The sequence below is a fragment of the Ursus arctos genome, unplaced genomic scaffold (genome assembly GCF_023065955.2).
Source record: "Ursus arctos isolate Adak ecotype North America unplaced genomic scaffold, UrsArc2.0 scaffold_7, whole genome shotgun sequence".
In the NCBI taxonomy this organism is placed as follows: domain Eukaryota; kingdom Metazoa; phylum Chordata; class Mammalia; order Carnivora; family Ursidae; genus Ursus; species Ursus arctos.
Genome location: NW_026623089.1, coordinates 9,304,493 through 9,320,173, shown reverse-complemented (window position 1 = coordinate 9,320,173; position 15,681 = coordinate 9,304,493). Strand labels below are relative to the sequence as shown.

The 15,681-nt window shown below is 51.2% G+C and overlaps 1 protein-coding gene across 28 annotated transcripts in view; it reads left to right on the top strand.

The window, feature by feature from the left end:
- Positions 1-15,681, top strand: part of TACC2 (transforming acidic coiled-coil containing protein 2) — a 200,287-nt gene that overhangs the window by 95,875 nt on the left and 88,731 nt on the right. For all 28 annotated transcript variants that reach the window (XM_057308275.1, XM_057308271.1, XM_048218779.2 and 25 more), the window contains one exon: positions 5,133-5,258. In XM_057308275.1, coding sequence (XP_057164258.1) covers positions 5,133-5,258 — 126 coding nt within the window. The remainder of the gene's footprint in view (positions 1-5,132; positions 5,259-15,681) is intronic.

Here is a 15,681-nt window from a genome sequence, read left to right as displayed (position 1 = left end):
TGAATGGTGATTCGGCTTTCATCATTCCTCCTGCGTTTCCAAGTTGGCCTTATACTGGAAAGAGGAACTTTTCCTTCTCCCCCTTTGGTGCATTTGTATCTGTGTGAACTCATGGATTCTTACTTTGCTTGTTGGGTTATAACCCATTAGTATCTGTACTTTTTTATGCTCCAGTGGTCCCAGATTTGGCCAGCAGCAGCCCCTTCGAGGTAATTCTTACTGTCCTTTCGACTGACCTCTCCCTGCAGAGGGAGCTGGGAAGTAGACGTCTGTGCGCGCACACTCACCCCCTGTGTTTTTCTCATGCCTGTGATTGCCGCGCAGCTCTAGGGTTTTGAGGAGTTTGGAGCCTTGTCGTCTTCTGTTCGTGAGGATCCTCTGGCTGTGAAGACCTGGCTCCCGTTACCCTTGATAGGGTTCTTTTTCTGTTACCCTCCCTGTAGGTAGCACAGGGACAGCCTCTGTCCCTTCTCCTGTGACCTTCTTTGCCCTGTCCGCGGGAGGGGAAGAGAAGCCTAATGGCTTTCCATCTGAACCATCAGAGAGAGAGGAGGGAGAAGCTTTTTCTTTTTCTTTTTTTTAATCTGGAAAGCTCTTTGCACTCATCTGTCTGTTAAGCGCTTTGCTTGCCCCACTCCTCCCTTTCCAGATGGCCCCGCCGAAGAGAACTCTGTTTTGCTACGGCGGTTTGTTCTATTGGCACCCTTCACGCTTCTCCTTGCTTTAGACTTTGAACTTGCCATGCTCGTGATTAGTGTGTCACCTCTGGAGTGTGCGATCCCATTTGTTTGTTTTTTTTTTTTTTTTTTTTAAGATTTTATTTATTTATTTGACAGAGATAGAGACAGCCAGCGAGAGAGGGAACACAAGCAGGGGGAGTGGGAGAGGAAGAAGCAGGCTCCTAGCGGAGGAGCCTGATGTGGGGCTCGATCCCAGAACGCCAGGATCACGCCCTGAGCCGAAGGCAGTTGCTTAACCGCTGTGCCACCCAGGCGCCCCCCCCCCATTTGTTTTTTAAACCACTTTCTTGAGGCATGATTGACACATAAATAGCTCTCGCTATTGACTGTCAGCAGCTCGGTGAGTTCGGAGCTGAGTACACACCTGTGACACCCTCGTCACCATCAAAGCGTAAGCATGTCCATCACCTCCCATTACTGGTATTCATGGTCATCATTATTCAGCGATACCCAGGAGACTCAGCCTGGGGTCTTCCCGGGGCACAGACCCTGTGCGTAGAGCTGAGGTGCTGGCTTTTCAGTCCAGAAGGTGACTGCCTTCCTCTCTGACGCCAGATCCTCTCTGCCTCCATCTCTGATGGGAGGGTGACTCATGGCCCTTTGGAGAAGCACTTGTTGAAGCAAGGTCCCTCCCTGACATTCCAGTGGAAAATCAACCCTTTGCTGGCCTGACTAAATTTATAGTGGGCTGGTCCTGGCAGCTGCTGGCAGCAGCTGGTGGTTAAAATCTCGGACAGTTTTTTTTTTCTTCTGAAAAATATTTCAGTCTCTCTAGTGTGAGCACCACCACTGGTAGCATTTAGAAGGCATTTATAGCCTCTTGCATTTGGTCCAAGAAGAACGGCTTTATAAGAATTCCTCCACTTACCCAGAAGTCAGCTCTGCCCCATTCTTAGCCATTGGGAATGGCGCTGGGGCACTAGGAAGTAAGACAAAAAGGCCTTAGAGCTGATGGTACAGTGCGAATTTGACAATTATTATTTTTTTTTAGCAATTTCATATGGTTTCAGCTAATATGTGTGTGTATACACATACACTTGTACTTTTAAATGATTACAATGATGTATGGTTTATAAATGTTTATCAGTGCTTATTAACTCTTGATTTACACACTATTCTAACACCCTCAGCCACGTGTCTTAGTCTGTGCATGAGAAGCAGAGAACTGAAGGCAGAAAGTAGGGAAGAGTCAGGTGAGTTAGCAGAGGGGCTGGCCGCCGGGGACAAGACTGAGTTGGGAGAGTCCTTGGGGACCGGGCAGTCCAGTGCCTTCACTTTTACAGATGGCAAAGTCACCTGGCTGAGATGCCAAGGTGGGGCCGGTCTAGGACCCAGCCCTTTCGACTTCACGTATAACTGTGCTTGTAGTCCCACAGCATACTTCCGCACTGACGTCATTGTCACGCGAGATGCCGATCGTGTGTCATTGAGAAAACAGTTCATTATGTTCAAGATTCTCTGTTCAGAAAATTCAGAGACGTGTCCAGTGTGCTCTCAAACATAATTCTTCCCGAAGAGTTAAAATAAAAACGCCATCCCATGGAATGTGCAGGCAGAGATCTGTAACCCCCCACATCCTCCCCTGGGAGTGAGGTGGTGCCTGATGAGTGAGGTGTGGCTGCACTTCTGCCTCGGGAGGAGCCTGACAAGTCTGGGTCCTCCCCATGGAGAACGGGAATACACAAGTGGGCTTCACTCTGATTGTCCCAGCTCTGAAAACTGTCCCTGAGTAACTACAAACTGAAGCGGTTCCCTGTCACCTGAACCCGTCCTTCTGTGCTTTCTTATTTTGCTGGTAAAAGCACTGCACGGTCAGCACCGAACTAGAAATTAGAGATAAATCCAACAGGAGAAAACCCTCGTGGGGCACCTGGCTGGCTCTGTCGGTGAAGCGTGCGACCCTTGATCTTGGGGTTCTGAGTTCGAGCCCCACGTTGGGCGTAGAGATTACATAAAAATAAAATCTTTAAAAAAAAATTCAGAAGTTCACGAGTGAAAGAGAATTACTGTCCACGTCTTGGCGCACATCGTCCCTCGTTGTTTGCTGCTCATTCACTCTGCTGCACCCTTCCTGTGCGCGTGTTTGTACACGTGGACATATATATGTAGATGTGCACGGACAAACATCGATACACACATGCACATGAAATGTGGGTCATGCTACTGACCGTTTTAAAACCTCTTTTTAGTTAGCGATGGGCACATTTACCTCTAGGTGTATGGAGATCTACCTCAGTTTTTTTAACAGCTGCCAGCGAGTCCATTCTATAGCTGTGCCTCGATAGAACTGCGGTCCCCTACTGTGGGACATTTTGGCTGTTTCTAGTTTTTTTGTTTTGTGTTGTTTTGTTTTTTGCCGTTACGGTCACAGTTCTGATCAGATCTTTGCTCACACCCTTAATCATCTCCTTAAAATAAATTCTTCGAAGTACGATGACTGTGTGGAAGGAAACAAAGTCTTGTATGGCTTTCAGTGTGTGTTGCCAGAGCTCCTGGGTGATGTTTTTCCACTCAGGTTTTTTTATGACTTTGGAAAGTTGCGAGTGCCTCTAGTTGAGGAATCTCCTCCAGGTCAGGTCCTTCCTCCCCCCCACCCCGTACCCATTTCTCTCGGATTCCTTAGGCGTGATCTCAGGGCTCTGGGATCCTATTCTGGGGATTTGGAATGGTGCTGGGAGGGGGGCAGTGGACGAGGAAGGGAGCATCACAAGGTCCACGGGAATAACTAGTACGGTGTGGGCACAGGCATGGGCTGCTCTAATCATATTTAAAATATAGTTTCAGGAAACTCACCCTGGGCCTCCCCGCCTCTCATTCATCTCAAGGCCAAGAGCAGTAACTTTGTGGCGGGGCATTGGGTAGACATTTTGAGCTAATTCCTTGGCTTGGGATCCAGTCCCTCGATCTGGCCCGGGGGTTTGGCTCCTGTCCACCTCTCCCCTTCCTAGTCTCCATCGTCCACACTCCTGCAACAGGGACCTTTCGCATTCATTGCTCCCAAATGCTGAACTCCTTCATGGTTCTGGGATTTCAGATGTGTGATTTCCTTTACTGTAGGCACTCTTCCTTTCCCTTACTCTTCAACCTTTGGGACACAGCCTGGAGCAGTGATTAAAAACATGGCTACTAGCGTCAGGCTTGGGTTTGTAACCTGGTTCTGCCCCTTACCAGCTGTGCAACCGACGCCCAGCTACTCAGCCTCTCTGTGCCTTGGTTTCCATATCCGTCAAATGAGGATAAAGAGCGTGCCCACCTCACGGGGCTGCTGTGAGGATTGTATGTGGTGGTATCTATGAGCACTTAGACTAACAGTTCCTGGGGTTATCACTGAGCTGGCTGGCTGGCCTCAGCTTACCACTCCGCAAGGAAATGTTCCCCTATTCCCATTATCGGCCCAGACCTCCTGGTTTACTCTCTTAGCCATCTGTATCTTTCCTTCTTAGTGGTTACTGCAATCATTCCTAAATAAATAAGCATTTAAAAGAAAAAATGTCTGACTCTTGCCTAAAATTCTCAACTCCACTAGCACGGCCCAGCTCTTTCTTGTCGTTCACAGCCTAAGAGTTGGTATGCAATCGATAGCCACTCAGGGAATGAAAGAGACCGTCCTGCTACTTGGTGCCCAGAGCCAAGTTCATCAGAAAGACAGACTCATGGTCCTCCCTGATGAACTAGTAAGACGCACCCGATTATGGAAGGGGTTTCCCATCAGAGTGAGCTGATGCATGACCAGGGTGTGACAGTGACCCGTGTCCCTCTGAACTTGCAAAGCCAGCTGCTCTTGGAGGCTGTCTGGTGTCCACCTTCTCAATGGATGAAGGGCTAGTGTTGTTTTTAAGTTTTAAGTTTCAGGGCGCCTGGCCGGCTCAGAGTGTGACTCTTGATCTAAGGGTGAGTTTGAGTCCCACATTGGGTGTAGAGATTGCTTAAAAATAAAAGTCTTAAAATTTTTTTTTAAGTTTCTAATGCATATAGATCAAAACTTTAAAAAATACAATTACTAGAAAATGAAACAAGACTCATGACCAGGGTTTCTCTCCCTGAGCACTACTGACATTCTGGGCCAGATAATTCTTTGTGGTGGGGCTGCCCTGTGCGTTGTAGGGTGCTTCATAGCACCCTGACTTTTATTATTAGATTCAGCAGGCAAACAGATTCTATCAAATTGCTCTGCGGGCTTCTCCACTTGCTCTGGGTTTCTGTGCTTTGTAACAAAGCCCACCTGGGCCAGCGCCACCTGTGGGCCACACTTGGAATAGCAGCAGACCCTGCACTGGAGGAAAGGGAGGCCCTGAGGCCCTGCTCACCGTCCAGATAAAATGTGCTCTTCAAACACATTGAAAACTTTCAGGAACATTTCTGAGCCTTGGTTTTTCTCTCTCCTCTCCCCAGGTCACGTGTAGCAGATGATGTCATCCAGCCAGCTGCCCTTGAGGACCCGGAAGACCCACTGTTAGCTGCCTCTTCACACCATGGTGACGCCATCAGCCAGGTCTCCAGGGATCTGACAGTCCAGAGGTACAGTGGGGGCTGGGTCTGCGTCTGGCGGTGGAACCCCGGGGCCCAGGACCTGCGGCTGCCTCCCTCCTCTCCCCTCCCCTGCACGCCCACCTCTACCTAAGTCTAGATGCCCCTCCTACACAGGGCTAGGACCCCTTCCTTAAGGAGCTCGGGGGACACCAGGAAGACCCTGACCCAATGGGCATTTTAGAGATTTGTTCCCTTGTGATCGTCAAGGGCCCCTATTTAAAATAGAAGTCCTCTGGGAGAGAGAGCGTGCTATTTATACCTTGCCAAGGAATGACTTAGCTGCCTCTGACCTCCCAGGACAGGAGCTCAGTTAGCTGCTTGTTTTGTCGTCTGGTGGTGGTGGGAGGAGAGAGGAGCCGGCAGCACAAGGGGGAAGGGGAGCAGGTCCTTGTGCCTTTGCTTGGCAAATGGGTTTGGTCGGGGGGCAGGGGGGGTCTTCCCTCAGCTGCACTTCATGCCCCAGCAACCCCACAGCAGTCACAGATGTGCAAGTGTACTGTGCTTAACCCCACTAGCACGTACTCTGTTTGAACCAGGCTTGCTCAGAGTCAGCCTCAGGACTTGGCTCAGATGCCACCACACGCGCATACACACCCCCATCTCTATACACACCTGCTTCTCCCCACCCCACTCCCCGTATATATATACATAGAGGTTTATTTCATGTATATATACACATACATTGTTTCCAGTTTTATTGAGATTTAATTCACGTATGACATTGGATAAGTTTAAGGTGTTATACACATTTTATTTATTTATTTTTTATTTAAATTCAACTAATTGACGTACAGTGTATCATTAGTTTCAGAGGTAGAGGTCAGTGACCCATCAGTCTTTTATAACACCCAGTGCTCATTATATCATGTGCCCTCCTTAATGCCCATCACCCAGTTACCCCAGCCCCCCACCCCCCTCCCCTCCAGCAGCCCTCAGTTTGTTTCCTATGATTAAGAGTCTCTTATAGTTTTTCTCCCTCTTTGATTTTGTCTTGTTTTATTTTTCCTCTCTTCCCCTATGATCCTCTGTTTTGTTTCTTAAATTCCCCATATGAATGAGACCATATGATAATTGTTTCTCTGATTCACTTATTTCGCTTAGCATAATACCCTCTGGTTCCATCCACGTCATTGCAAATGGCAAGATTTCTTTTTTTGATGGCTGACTAGTATTCCATTGTGTACATATACCACATCTTCTTTATCCATTCATCTGTCCAAGGACATCTGGGCTCTTCCCACAGTCTGGCTATCGTGGACATTGCTGCTATAAACATTGAGGTGCACGTGCCCCTTCAGATCACTACCTTTGTATCTTTGGGGTCAATACCCAGTAGTGCAATTGCTGGATCATAGGGTAGCTCTATTTTCAACTTTTTGAGGAACCTCCATACTGTTTTCCAGAGTGGCTGCACCAGCTTGTATTTCTACCAACAGTGTAAGAGGGTTCCCCTTTCTCCATATCCTCGCCAACATCCACTGTTTCCTGACTTGTTAATTTTAGCCAATCTGACTGTTGTGAGGTGGTATCTCATTGTGGTTTTGATTTGTATTTCCCTGATGCCGACTGATGTTGAACACTTTTTCAAGCGTCTGTGGCCACCTGGATGTCTTCTTTGGAGAAATGTCTGTTCGTGTCTTCTGCCCATTTCTAGATTGGATTATTTGTTCTTTGGGTGTTGAGTTTGATAAGTTCTTTATGGATTTTGGATACTAGCCCTTTATCTGATAAGACATTTGCAGATATCCAGCCATTCTGTTGGTTGTCTTTTGGTTTTGTCAGCTGTTTCCTTTGCTGTCCAAAAGCTTTTTATCTGATGAAGTCCCAGTAGTTCATTTTTGCCTCTGTTTCCCTTGCCTTTGGAGACACGTCTAGTAAGGAGTTGCTGTGGTCGAGGTCGCAGAGGTTGCTGCCTGTGTTCTCCTCTAGGATTTTGACAGGTTCCTATCTCACATTTAGGTCTTTCATCCATTTTGAGTCTATTTTTGTGTATGGTGTGAGGAAATGGTCCAAGTCCAGTTTCATTCTTCTGCATGTGACTGTCCAATTTTCCCAAAACCATTTGTTGAAGAGACTGTCTTTTTTCCATTGGTTATTCTTTCTTGCTTTGTTGAAGATTAGTTGACTAGAGAGTTGAGGGTCCATTTCTGGGGTCTCTATTCTGTTCCGTTGATCTACCACGTGTCTGGTTTTGTGCCAGTACCATACTGTCTTGATGATGACAGCTTTGGAATAAAGCTTGAAGTCCAGGATTATGATGCTTCCAGCTTTGGTTTCCTTTTTCAACGTTCCTTTGGCTATTCGGGGTCTGTTCTAGTTCCATACACATATGACATCGTGTCAGTTTGAGGTGTTCCACACAGACATTTTGATTTATGTTTGTATCACTAAAACATTTGCAGTGTTGCATGCCACTAGGGAAACCATGGTGAACAGGTGCTCCCACTTGACCCCAACCTGGGAAGCTGGTGGGACACACCTCTCCCTTAGCAAGTCCTGGAAGGGGGCTGAGATCATCTTCATCCCCCCATTTTATGGAGAGACCCAGAGGGGTAAGGGGAAGCTCTCTGAGGACTGGGTGCAGGAGGACTTGGCTGGGCAGCTCTGTGGCTCCAGGAAGAACTAAAGTGCCCCTGGGTCTTGGTCCGTGTTGCTGAAGTCCCCCCCCAGCCCTGAGGCTGTATTTTAAATGACGTGTCCCCGACTGTCCAGTGGGCCAGTGATAACGGCTCTTAAAGCTTGCAGAGAAGGCACTTCCTTTGCTCCAAGTACCATACTGAGCATGTCACATCGAGTGTCCCTGTAAATCCTCCAATAAACACCCCTAGGAGGTGAGGGGTTCTGTCCTGGACCCCTTTGCCCTTCGACGTGTGAGCCGACTGAGGCTCAGTCACACGGATGGGTTCAAGGGCACGGAGCTGGTGAGCACAGCTGCGACTAGAGGCAGGTCCCACTTGCCTGCCAAGCCTGCGTTCTCAGCTTCCCTGGCTGCGGGTAGAGCCCGTTTCCTCCTTCCACGGCGCGTGGGTTCCACCCACATCACTGGCCTCTTTCAAGTCCAAGGAAGGTGACGCATTGGAGAGAAGCTGTGTCACCTCTGACCATGACCGAGAGTGATCACAGGATGCAGGAAGGAACCGGGGGTGAAGTACAGATTGTATCCGCGCTGAGAACTCGGCCGGCTTTCTGGCTTCATTTCCCAGTAGAGACGTTCAGGTAGAGTTCAGTGAGCAACACTGGTGCCTGGCCGGCGTCATTCAACTTTTGTCCGGAGTTGCATTGTCTTGTTTTTACTGGAAATTAATGGAAAAGAGGCAGTTCTGATCGGAGCAGGGATTGGTCTGGCTTTGGTCACCGGCTGCTTCCACAAAATACTCCTTATTCGTTGCTTCCGTATTGGTGAACTTGCGTGTCACGGAGGTTTACTTGTAACCCCGCGATCGATGCTCATGGCTCTTTCACGTCGTTTGTGAACGTGTGCAGAGCAGCACGGAGATTGAGCCGCCCGGGGGCATGTTCCCAGCGGGGGAGGTAGAGCGAGATGCCCCGTCTTATTCCAGCTCTCCTGCCGGACACAAGTGCCCTTTCACGGTGTATTTACTGCCACGGTTTTTGTAATGTTGTGCTTTTTATTCATGATTTTGCTGCTTAAAGCGGCCGCCAAATACAGTGCGGAGTGCATTTCAGTGCGAGAAGGCTGTGGTGAGCCTTCTGTAGGAAATGCTGCTGCTGGGCAAGCTTCATCTGGGCGTGAGGATGATGCTGTTGGCTGTGAATTCCATGACGTGTAGTAAATACGGCGTTTTCACATAGAAATGCACGTTACGTAGTGACCCATTGACAAAAGTGTTGTGACCAGAAGCTCGCAGGACCCCAAGCCAGCATAACCCCTGGGACCAGCGGTTCAGAACTGGCTAATTCGGCGTCCGTGACACCTTTCTAGAATGTAACCACCCTGAATAACAAGAATCAGCTGCACCTGAGGTGCCTGGGTGGCTCAGTCGGTTAAGCGTCTGCCTTCAGCTCAGGTCATGATCCCAAGGTCCTGGGATCGAGCCCCGAGTTAGGCTCCCTGCTGAGCGGGGAGCCTGCTTCCCCCTGTCCCTCTGCTGCTCCCCCTGCTTGTTCTGTCAAATAAATAAAGTCTTTAAAAAAAAAAAACCAAAAGAATCCGCCGCACCTGAACTTGGCGATCCATGGGTATAGCTACGAAGGGCATTCTTGGCATCCTGAGCTTTCTCGGCAGTGGCCCTACTGGCCCAGTCCACCCATCTTAGCCTATTGGAGCTGCTGTAAAAAGCACCCCAGACCAGGGGCCTTGTAAACAGCAGAAATGTATTGCTCCCCGTTCTGGAGGCTGGCCGGCCGTCCCAGTGGTCGGTGGTCGGGTGAGGACCCTCTTCCACATGGCAGACTTCTCGCTGTGTCCTCATGTAGGGGAAATGGCTGAAGAGCTCAGTGGGGTCTCTTTTAGAAGGGCACTAATCCGGTTGGCGGGGGTTCTCAGGACCTAGTCACCTCCCAAAGGCCCCACTTCTTAATTCCAGCACATTGGGGATTAGGATTCCAACTTGTGAATTGAGGGGGACACGCATATTCAGACCATAGCACCCCTCTGTGTCCTGCTGAGAGTAGGAGCAGGAGAGGGGAGGGTGAGGCCTGGGGAGCTGGAGGAAACAGGGCAGAGGGGAGGCAGCAGCAGTCCCCTCTAGAGGTTTGCTTCCCCTAGGAGCAGGGTTGGTACTTTAAATTTAAAAATTAAAATAAAAAAAATATCTTTTTAAAGTGGGGCTGGAGGGTTTGCTTTAAGCCACTTTTGTCCCTCCCTCTCAATAGCCTGTCAATTTTTGGTGCCATATCCTTCTCTTAAACGACGTCTTCTTTCTGAATAGGAAAACAGAGAGATGGCACCCCATCTCGGAGGCATTCTCCGATAAAATGGAAGAGATGTGGATGCACCCCTTCTCCTCTAGCACAGCCACTGGAGGACGTCCAAACCTGCTCCTTCCTCAGGGAAGAGCCTGGGAACCTGCTTTCACTGGCTGAGCTTCCCTTTGTGCTGTGGGCTTCCCTGGGCCCAGACCCTTGAGAACATTCTGCAAATGACTACGTTGTCTGTGGCCACTTACACTCCCCTCTGTTAAGTACTTTCAAAAACGTTTTTAAAGCCGTAGAATCATTTAAATGAAACCTTGCAGCTGTATCACACTTATTAAACAGAGTAAAACAGGGCAGTCTGGTTACATCCCAGAATGTCCTCTGCTTTTCCTTCCATCAGGAATCCAAGCGGAGGGTGTCCTTAGACCCTGGAGGGCTCCCTCGGACACCGCTGGGAAGCTACTCACCTGACTCACGTCCGTGGAGGCCAGACTTGAGTGTGCATCAAAATAACCCGGGTACAGCACACACCGCTGCCTTGTCCTTAGGGTTTCTGGCTGGGGAGCTCTGGGGAGCAGCCCGAGACTCTGCATTTCCACAAGTTCCCAGGGGATGGTGCTGCTGGTCTGGGGTCCACACCTGGGGGGTAGGCAGTCCTGTCCAGAGGCTGTTCTCCTCCCCCGTCTGGCTATCAAGAGCTCCACAGGGTTGGAGATCTCTGCCCCAGCTGGTGGCTGAAGTGTCTGATTCCCACCGTGGGACGGAAGAGCCAGGAGCAGAGGTAGCCCTGCCCAGTGTCAGGGCCTCCTCGAGAGTTTCCCAGAACGTTCTCAAGTTGAAAGCACGGGGAATTCGTACTGACTTATAGCCTCTGTTTGTCGTCTTGCTCCCAAGTCATTAGGTTTAGCATCCGACTCTTGATTTCGGCTCCGGGCGTGATTTCAGGGTCGTAAGATCGATCCCCACGTCCAGCTCCATGCCCATCGTGGAGTCTGATGACATTCTCTCTCTCTGTCCCTCCCCCACCTGTCTCTCTCTCAAATAAATAAATTAATTCAAAAAAAAAAAAGAGAGAGAAAAGGGATTACCCAAAGAGCTTCTGTAAATAACAGACTTCCAAAAAACTTAAAAATAAATAACGGAATTCCTTTGCGCCAGTTGGATCTGTGGGAGGTATGTGCTGACAAATCCAATCGCCGTGACCAGTCCCCAGCGGGCTGAGTAAATTGGGGTGCATCTCTGCGCCTGCTCAGGGCCTTTGAGATTCCGGTCCAGCCGGCTGCTGTCAGATGGAGACACACAAAGTGCCCCCATTGGCCACGTTCAAATATTGACAAGTTCGTATTTCAAATGAACATGTGATGTTGTTCTTGTGTTGGTTTTTCACGGGCCTTGAGCAGCCTTAACTGACTCTTGGAAGAAATCCCTGAATCTTGGATATCTGAGATGAGTTTCCTTGTGTCCTCTGTGCCCCGTTCCCCTGCAGTCTCTGTCACCAGGGCCTGGGAGGGCGTGGAAGGAATCCTGCCCCGGGAAGGAGGACCCACGGAGCCGCCGGTGAATGGGGTGGCAATTCCTGACCCAGATCAGAGGCCCTCGCGTAGCTCTGGGATGATGCTTCTGCCCTTTCCCGTCTTAAGTAGACTGTTTTGCTTGAGTCAAGCTTAAAGGTAATTTCCCTTCTGGGAGCGTAGGTTTGCTCTGTGGAGGGAGAGAGGGTAAGAATGTACTGGAAGGAACTGAGACGCCCGTTCAGGGTTAACTGTGCATGGCCAGCCCCCACTGGACGGGTAAAGGTCAGCGATGGTTAGGGGCCGTTGGCACTCTCGCATGGGCTGGGTTTCACATGCTGGTTTATCTCGAGCGAGACTAGAAATAGCTCGACAGGCCTGCCTTGGAGTTTCCAGCCAATTCGCACGCCTGTCTGGGCACCCTGGATTTGGGCTTTGCTGCTCTGCAGCGACCGTCAGAGGAGCGCCCAGACTCGCCTTATCAAAGCACGTCCCTCTGCGGGCCAGTGCCCCAACCCGCTGAGCTTAGCTCTCCGGAGCAACGGCGTCCAAGTGTTTTCTTCCCTCTAGCTTGCATCTGACTTTCCATCTGAGCTGAGTCCTTGGCCTTAGCTCTCGCCCGATGACGTGATCGTGTGCTTGGGGATTCGAGAAGGAAAAATCAAGAGCTTGTGAGGAAGGACGGTTGTGCTAATACCTTCCAGATGGTGATATGAAATGGGAGATAAGATGCTGTCGCCATCTGGCCCGACAGGACGTGGTGTGTTCAGCCTGGATCTTAGGGGTGTTATCACCCCCGTGACAGCCAGGTCACTCTGTTGTCTGTCCTTGGACAGGGGCTTAATTTGGCAACCCTGGCCGATCTCTGAAATGCAATTCACTATCGGGTCCGTGGGGGATCTGCCAGGAAGGACTCCAAAGCCCTGAACAGGAAATCAGCAGGCAACAGTGAGTGACAGCATCTCACCAGGGCAGGACTCGCAGGGCAGTCAGGCTGAACGCAAGGCCGGCATTGACATTGTCTGTGGTTCTCAGGTTCCGTGTGGGTGGAAACTGCATTCGAAGGGAGCCCTCGGCAAACTCTGACCATTAGTAATGGCTCCCTAGGGATGTGTGTCCCGAAGGATTCTAAGGTCCCATCCAGCTAGACCTGGCAGGAGAGAATGCCCTGATCAGTAAGTTATCTCTGCGGGCTCGAAGTATGGTGGCTTATGTGCCCTCTGGGTGCTAATGCTTCTCTTTAACACAAAAGGCTTAAATTAAATCAGCATTTCTGTCATCGTCCAAAAATATCAACATGCTGTGAATTTGAATTCGGCTTCTTTGTTATTCCACTAAGACTTGGAAAACATCATTGATTAAGTCCTTAACGCAGAAACGGGGGTCTGAAGGTTTTACTAGAAAGGCCTTCACACACTCTACCCCCAGCCCATTTCACAGGAGAAGAGATCCAGGCAAGGGAACAGAAGTATGTGGCAGAAGTGACAGGAGAATGCGCTTGAGAGGCCCTCATCTCTGGGCCCTGGCTTCTCTGTGCCGGTTCGGGGTCTGTCCGGAAGTCTGGCTGAGGGCTGGCGGGGGCACTGGGCACGGCCGAGGGCCTGACCCCCTTAGAATGATGTCTCAGGATGAGCCCTGGTGGGTCAGGGAGGCTTGGGTGGAGACAGACGCTGGCACAGAGGGACTGAACTGTCCCCACCTGCTTCTCATTTCTGCTCTAGCAGCGCTGCCCTCCGGCAGCTTGTGGGGGGGGGCGGGTACAGGGACCCCTGGTAAGCTCCTTCTTGGGGTCTAGAAGCAGGGCTGGCTTCATGGGCTTGCCACCCAGACAGTCACCCAGGGCCTGGTGCTCAGAAGGGCTGTGTGCTTATTTCAGTGCTCTGCTGTCACTGTCCTGAAATTCTTGATCCTTCTGGAACGTGGGGCTCTGCACTTTTACCTTGCACTCGTTTACGTTCTACTTTGCTTTCGAATTAGGTTGCTGGTCCTGCCTCAGACTCCCGTTCCAAGCAGATGGCCCCGTTGTCCTGCTGTTGGTGGCCTACACGTGGGGGAGGTCAGGGGCGGCAGGGAAGGAGCTGCCTTGTGTTGAACACTATCCATGGGCCGGGCTCTCTGCCGGGGGCCAGAGAAGCTGCAGTGGCTGAGACTTTAGTAGGGGAGAAGGACACCCTAGCAGAAAACAGGGTGCTCAGAGCTTGGGGCCCAGCCCAACCTGGCCATGCAGGTGGCATGGTTACCCCCACCTGGGGTGGACCCCCTTGTTTGGGTGAGGCCTCCGGATGACGATGGGGTGGCCTGGGAGAGGTAGGCACGCGGGGGCAGCATCTGCGTGAGCCCAGGCGCAGAAGCAAGAAGCTGCCAGGAGCATCAAGGGACTGGCTTGGTGGGGTTAGAGCAGGGAGAGGAAGAGGACAAGCCTGGGAGGCGACAAGGACAGAGACGGGGTCACAGGAGCCGGTGTGGGAGGCCAGGGAGTTTTCTCGCCTGGATTCCTAAGGCTGCGGAAAGTTTCAGGCATGGCAAGGACCTTATCAGAACTCGAGTGGGGTTATCCTGGTGACCGTGAGGGTTGATGTGAGGGGACAGGAGAGGCGGGTAGGGCAGGATATGCGGGTGCCCTCCTCACAGAGGTGGTGGCCCTCACCAGCAGAGAGAGGTGGGACAGAGAGGTTCCGGAAGGAGAAGGAGGTGACTCAGCAGGAAGGGGCCATGGAGAGGCGAGGACAGTCCCAGCTTCTGGTGCTGGTCTGAGTCACCGGGCCCTTCCCTGTCGGGGGCCTGACCTCCTTGGCCCCTGGGGATGGGCTAGCCGCAGGCTGGAGGCCGGGAGGGAGTGGGGGCTTCATTCCTAACAGAGCAGTTGAGTCACTTGTTTGGTACCTTGAGTCCTGAGAGCCCAGGGCAGGATGGGTGTGGCCCTGCGGTGGGGCCAGCAGAAGGGAGGGTGGAGGGAGCAGACGCCACGGCCTCCAGGCTGGCAGGGGCTGCAGAGCTGAGAGGACACCCCCCATACACACTGTGTTCTGGGAGGGGGAGGCAAATCTGTCACCTGTGGGCATCCTCATCAGTGGAGTGTGACTGTCGCTGGGCATCGCCCTGTGGGTTTGGCTTTGCTCTGAGGCCACAGATTCCAGGCTGTGTCTCCCCTCCCCTCTGCCAGGGTTTTCAAAGACAGAAATCTCTCCTTGCACTTTGGTGAGTACCCCCGAAAGTAGCAGAGCCACACCAAATATCTTTCTTCAGCTTGCATGACGTCGAATAAAATCTTGAGGCAGGCACCGAGGGAGCACGGGCAGCAGGATTTCTTTGGGAAACTCAATTTTAGACGTGTAGTTTGAGTTGGTCAGCGGCCTGTTCACGGCTTAGGAACATGAAAGAAAGTAAGCTTCCGAAGTGTGAAAAAGGCTAAGGAACTTAAAAAGCCCCCAATAGTTTGCATTCTTCTTTTTGAGTCATTTCTTTATAAGATATACTCTTTCAGCCACCGTCCGGTTGTTAGAAATCAGCTTGAACAGGCGAGGTGTCCCTCCTGGAAACGCCCTTGGTGCTTTTGCCGGGTTCTGGCCATGCGCTCCCTGTCGTTTTTGTTCACCTGTGGGTCGGCCTTGCTCCGGGCTTACCCATGGCCTTTACTCTCCGGTCTCTGTTTTTCTCCTCATTTCTGCGGGGTTCAGGGAAAAAGGCAACGTGAGTTCCAGCTCTGCCTCTGCTCCTGACCCCCGGCTTGGTCACAACCAGCTGGGACACCCCAGTTCTCCCTCTGTCTGTTTATTGAGGGCTCACTGCGGGGCGGGGGGTGCTGGCTGGATGTCGGGATGCTGGCTCCATGACCTTGCCTCAGTGACCTCAGCTCTCTGAGCTTCAGTGTCCTTCTCTGTAATGCGGGGATGGTGACATTTGCCTCTAACTGTTGTCGTGAGGCTTCTTTGAGGTCATATATATAACGTGCTTGGCGCTGGGCATGCGGGACCGGGCACCCACCCCGAGGCGCCCAGGACAGTGCACGTGGCACTGAGCTC